The sequence below is a fragment of the Corvus hawaiiensis genome, chromosome 26 (genome assembly GCF_020740725.1).
Source record: "Corvus hawaiiensis isolate bCorHaw1 chromosome 26, bCorHaw1.pri.cur, whole genome shotgun sequence".
NCBI lineage: Eukaryota > Metazoa > Chordata > Aves > Passeriformes > Corvidae > Corvus > Corvus hawaiiensis.
The window spans coordinates 4882059-4888058 of NC_063238.1; the positions used below are offsets into that span (position 1 = coordinate 4882059).

A 6000-nucleotide genomic window follows, 5' to 3' on the forward strand; every position below is an offset into this window, starting at 1 on the left:
AGCAAATGCTACGTAATTCCCTTTGTTCCTGCTGACACCAGACTTCTCTTTACTTTGGATGCTGCAAAATCTATCCTCGGTTTTGTCCGTTGCGCTAGGAAAAACCTCAACATCCAAACCTTCTAAAGAAAAAAAAGAAAATGATTGCACTTTTTACACTGTAAAATGACAGGTTAGGAACGCGTTTACAGAGAAAGGGGTAGGTTATTTGTTTCCCTTCCCTGCTTCGAGCGTTGCAAACCCACCCAGACGTCGCTGCTGTTAACACTAACCCATGATCTGTTTGGATTCTGGATTACAGGGTCCCATAAATGCTTGTGGCGTCCCAAGGCTGAAGATCGGGTGGCATTACATGCTTGTGTTTATTTCTGGAACTCGTTTCAAAGCCGCTTTTTTTTTTTGCTACTCGGAAGTCACTCGTACTAGGGGGAGCTGCTGATGGCTATGGGTCGGTAGAGCTGCTTTAGGGGACGAGCCCGACAAACTCACGCTGTCAGGTTGTTACGTGGTGTGACTGAATGAATTAGGTGATGCAGTTCTTGTTGCTGCGTGATTCTGCTCGTCGGCCGGTGCTTTGACCTGGTCAGCTGTGAATTGCCCCGTTTCGTGTCTGCTGAAGAAAACCTACGGCAAACTCGGGAGGTCGGGTGTCTCCTGCCCCAACGTTCGGTACTCATCTCCCCAGCGTGCTCCGGGCAGGGACAGCGGGCACCAGTCACCGGGTTAACCGGGCTGGTACAGGAGGCGCAGCCCGCGGGTGGAGCATCCCAACCCGCCGCCCTTAGCGCCCGCCTGGCAGCCTCTGGGATGGGAAAGTCCGTGGTGGTCCCTCTGTAGCGCTGCCAAACAACGAGAACGGACAGTGCAGCGCGGGGCACGGAGGGCTGAAACAACAGGAGGGGGCCACCGTGCAGGCGGCCGGGAAGGGCAGCAGTGAGGCTCGAGGCCTGAAGACAGCCCGCTAGAAGCAATGCACACTAGTAAGACAGGTCCAGTCGCCCCTGTCCTTGAGGATGCCAAGTTAACCTTGTTAACCAAGTAAACCTACTCCAAGTTAACTAGCTGCCTAGTTTTTATCCTAGGGAAATTTAAAATACGTGTCCAAGGAATACAAGTGATCTTCTTTTATATTGTGTGTATGTTTGCGTGTCAAAAAACAGAGCAGAGAAGCTATTCTGTGCTGCGATAGGACACCGGGAAAGAGCTTTAAACTAAAAGAGGGTCCTTTTATATCAGATAGAGGGAAGCAGGGTTACAATGAGGATGGTAAAACGCTGGAACAGGTTGCCCGGAGAAGTTGTGGACGCCCTATCCTTGGAAGTGTTCAAGGCCAGGTTGGAGAGGGCTGTGAGCAACCTGGTCTAGTGGAAGGTCTCCCCGTCCATGGCAGGGGGGTTGGAATTAGATGATCTTTAAGGTCCCTTCCAACCCAAACTAGCCTGTGATTACTTCCTGCAGTTTAAAGGGTTTATATATATATTCATTAACTTCTGTCCGAAAGAAATTATTTCAGACTTAGTCTGACATCATTACCATTACCAATGGATTGTTTGCCAAGTAAGTATTCTGCCCCCCGAAACTTTCCCAGCTTGCAGGCATTTACATTCTCTTTTCCGGGTTTCAGACCTGTGTGAATAAGAAGGACTCTAACTAACTCGCGTTAGTGTTGCTCTTTGCAAAGAACTAACACAGAATTATATAGTCTCGACTTCAAGCAAAACATGAACACGGAGGTACCAGGAAAGAAACTGTACGATGACTTAAATAATTCCTATGTCCGTCGCTGGAGAGAAAACGGAGGTTCTCCGACGGCAGGAATCTATCGAGGGTGCTCCGGCTCCTGCTCCCCACCCGGGAGTTATCGCAATGCCTGGAGGGAGCCCAGCCCGGCCGCCCCACATACCTGGCGGAGATAGGCTGTCGTGGAAAAGCGCGCCTTATTGGAGGGGGAAAAAAGGGCGTTAATGACCAGCAAACTTAATTAATGAGGGCAGGATTTATTCAGAGGTGTTTTTTTTTCGCCTGCAACTTCACGCCTTTTCTATTCAAATGAGATGTGATCTCATGTATCAAGGTACAGATGTGCCTTTCAGCTTGTCCAGTTACACTGGAGCATAAAAATGCGCCAAGAAACACATCCCAGGTCATGCCAAGGTTTGCAAATCGCGCGACTACTCGTTTATGGGCAAACTTTCTCTGCATTCATCCTGCATGAAATATGGCATTGATAACACATCTTCCGAGGTACGCGCTGAAAAATAGGGTTGGTGGTACTATCGAAAATATGATCGAATATTAAAAAGCCGAAATTGAAAGAATTATTACAGTTGATGAGAACGTCCCATTTTTCATGCCATCATACGATGGCAGTAGGACAGTTGTAAAAATATTAAAACCACCTCAAACCAAACACCTGTTTTGAAAAAAACCCAAACAGTATTGTCTTTACAGCTTTTCTGTATATTCCGATAAACTGAGGGTGGGCTTAATTTTGAACGCGCCGTGATTTAACGAAACCAACTTGCCACGTGGCAAAGCACAGAGAGCTGACGGCAAGAAGATCCTGCGAGACAGCGACACTGACAGCCAGACGGGAAAAAAATCTCTCTCTGTATGCGGTGCTGGCCCACCATAGCTAGGAGCGCGAATACAGCGAGAATTCCCGCGCCGTTCCCTCGGGGTAGTTGGTTACGGAGGGAAGGGGGCAGAGCAGGAGCATCAGGGGCGGCTCGGACCTGCTCAGTTAGCACGACAGGGTAAGAAGCTGAAGTGGGAAGCACAGATGATGACTTGTCTTGTTATATAGCCAAGCTACATCCCAGATCTGCCTGCAGAAGAAGTCGCTTGTGCCTCTCAGAGTATTACAGGGTATCTCGGCACAACTCTAAATACTCTGTCCCTTTCCGCTCTTTCGTATCTGCTCCGCTCAAGGATGTCCATCAGCGCACGGCCTCGGTGGGCCGGTCGGTCTGTGCTGCCCTTGCGGAGGGCAGGGCTGAAGGGCAGTCGGTCCCCCGGGCCACACCCGGCACGGGTCCCGCGGGGGCGGGGGCAGCGCTGGCCGCGGCGGAGCCCGCGATGCTCTCAGGTGCCGGGCCCCGCCGCGCCGGGAGGAGCCGCGGGGGCCGCCCCGCAGGGCAGCGCCGCGGGAGCCACGGCCGCCGTCCGACTGCGCGCCCGCCCCCGCCGTCCCATTGGCCGCGCCGCGGCTCAAATAGGGCCGGGCCGGGCGCCGGCTCCGGCAGCAGCGAGCGGGGTCCGAGCGCCGAGTGTGTGCCGTGGGCTGGCCGCAGCTGCCGGCTTTGGCGGCGGTCGGCAGCGCGTCCCGAGCGGACCCGACGCGAGATGAGCAGCCCCGATGCGGGCTACGCCAGCAGCGACGACCAGGTGCAGGGGCGGTGCTCGCTGCCCATCATGATGCCGGCCATGTGCCCGTGGGCAGAGTCGCTGAGCCCGCTGGGCGAGGCGAAGGCGAAGGGCGGCGCGGCGGCGTCGGGGCCGTCGGGCGGCCGGAGCAAGGGCGAGGCGCGGATCCGGCGTCCCATGAACGCCTTCATGGTGTGGGCGAAGGACGAGCGCAAGCGGCTGGCGCAGCAGAACCCGGACCTGCACAACGCCGAGCTCAGCAAGATGCTGGGTGAGCGCGGGCGGGCGGGCGGGCGAGCGCGGGGTCCCGGCGAGCGGCGTGTCCCGTCGGGCGGATCCGCGAGAGCGAGGAGCCCGGCCGGGCGTCAGGGTGCGGGGCGGGGAGCGGGGGGATCCGTGGTCTGTCGGGCCGGGGGTTCGGGCGGTCGCGTCTGAGGGCGAGCGAGGATCGCGCACACGCGGGCGGGGCCGGGGGGTCCGGGCCGCGGGCGGGGGCGGCGTCGGTGTTGTGGGGAGCGGGCGCGGGTGCGCATCGGCGAGCGGGCGGTCTGACGGTGTCGGTGGGTGCAGGTAAATCGTGGAAGGCGCTGTCGCTGGCGGAGAAGCGTCCGTTCGTGGAGGAGGCGGAGCGGCTGCGGGTACAGCACATGCAGGACCACCCGAACTACAAGTACCGGCCGCGGCGGCGGAAGCAGGTGAAGCGCCTGAAGCGGGTGGAGAGCGGCTTCCTGCAGCACGGCCTGGCGGAGGCGGCGGCGGGGCCCGGGCTGGGCAGCGAGGTCGCCGGCGGCGGCGGCGGTGGCGGCGGCAGGATGTGCGTGGAGGGCCTGGGACTGCCGTACGGCGAGCAGGGCTACGCGGCGGCGGGCGCGGGCCACTACCGGGACTGTCCGCCGCTGGGCGCGGCGTTCGACGGCTACAGCCTGCCGACGCCGGACCCGTCGCCGCTGGACGCGGCGGAGAGCGAGGCGCCCTTCTTTGCGGCGGGGCTGCACGAGGAGTGCGCGCTGGTGCCCTACGGCTACGGCCCGCACCCGGCGGCTGCCGAGTACCCGGCGGCTGCCGAGTACCCGGCGGCGTCCGAGAGCCCGTCGGGCGCGTCGCTGCGGCGGCACCTGCCGCCCGGGGAGGCGCTGGGCGCGGGCGGGTCGCTGCAGGCGCTGCTGGGCTGCCCGGCGCCGCTGCACGCGTACTACGGGCAGGTGTGCCAGCCGCCGGGCCCGGGGCGCGGCCCGCTGCCGCCGCCGGGGGCCGTGGGGCAGCCGTCACCGCCGCCCGAGACGGCGCCGTGCCGGGAGCAGCTGGAGCGGCTGCCGCCGGAGGAGCTGCTGGGCGAGGTGGACCGCACGGAGTTCGAACAGTACCTGCGCTTCGCCTGCAAGCCCGAGCTGGGGCTGCCCTTCGGCGGCCACGACGCCGCGGCCGCGCTGTCGTCGCCCGAGGGCGCGGGTCCCATCTCGTCGGCCGTGTCGGACGCCAGCAGCGCCGTCTACTACTGCGGCTACCCCGACTTGTGAGGGGCTCGCTGGGGCCCGGCACGGACACTGGCAGGGAGGCGCCCGGCCCCGCTCCTATTTATGTAATTTATTTGGATCTTCTCGGGACAGTTTCACAAACTTTGTCTGGGCGGAAATATGCTACTATCCTGATTATCCTGCAGGCTCCAGGTCTGGTTCGAACTGTTTTTCTGCTGGTGTTAACGGAATGTTTACATTTTTTTCTTACCTTCGTGCGTGTCATTACTGTTATTTTTGCAACATCAGCCCTCTTACTCGTTTGCCCAGAACCTGTTTCTTATGTGTTTTTAACTAGATCTGGTTTTTTTTTTTTTGTATTTCCAGAAAATAAATGAATGTACAGCTGTTTCTGTCATTCTTCTTTGCCACGTGGCCCTTGGGGCTAACTAATCTGCAGTTAAATCTGTCATGCCCTAGGTCGATGCTTCCCGAATGCAAATACGATATGATTCTTTCACCATCGCAATGGCTCTAAAACGGCCTCCAGGACCAAAGATGTTTTTTCCCAGGTGTGGCTGTATTCTTGTCACATAGCTGAATGGCCAGATCTCTGCTGTTGGTTTATCTCTTGGAGTACAGAACATTTGACTGTATTTGTGTGTGATTTGTAGGTTTTTTTCCTTCTGATTTGAATGCCAACTGCATTTGCATTAATGCATTGGGGAAAAAACTCCAGTCTCTGCAGCAAAGGAAGCTAGGTAAGTTTGAGATACTAATTTTAAAGTGTGCCTGGAAATCCATTGGTTTTGGAAAGTTGAAGATGAGAAGGTGACTTTGTACATCGTGATTTCTGTCTGAACCAAAGGATTCACAGACAGGATTGAAGCTGTATGTAGGAATTATATTATTTTCTGCCACCTACCTTCAAGTCTATCCATGCCATTTAGTACCGTGGGGTTCATGCTCAAGTTTATATTAGTGAGGAGAAAAAACAGTGCAGTCCAAGTGCTCATCTCGGTTACTATCAATCAACTGCTGGAATTAATTGACCATTAAAATGGGGGGTTTTAGCATGTTCACCTCTACTGCTCTGTTGTAACATTTCTGCCACTGCAAGAGTACAACTACATCATGACTCTTCTGATGTTTGGAAGATGCTGGCTCGAGTCAACTTACA

At 56.9% G+C, this 6000-nt stretch overlaps 1 protein-coding gene across 1 annotated transcript; it reads left to right on the forward strand.

The window, feature by feature from the left end:
- Window positions 1-3233: 3233 nt before the first annotated feature.
- Window positions 3234-5228, forward strand: LOC125317440 (transcription factor SOX-17-like). The gene is made up of 2 exons (XM_048287237.1): window positions 3234-3637; window positions 3937-5228. Exons 1-2 carry the CDS (start codon window positions 3346-3348, stop codon window positions 4881-4883), a joined length of 1239 nt encoding a protein of 412 aa, XP_048143194.1. The 5' UTR covers window positions 3234-3345; the 3' UTR covers window positions 4884-5228.
- The last annotated feature ends 772 nt before the right edge of the window (window positions 5229-6000 follow it).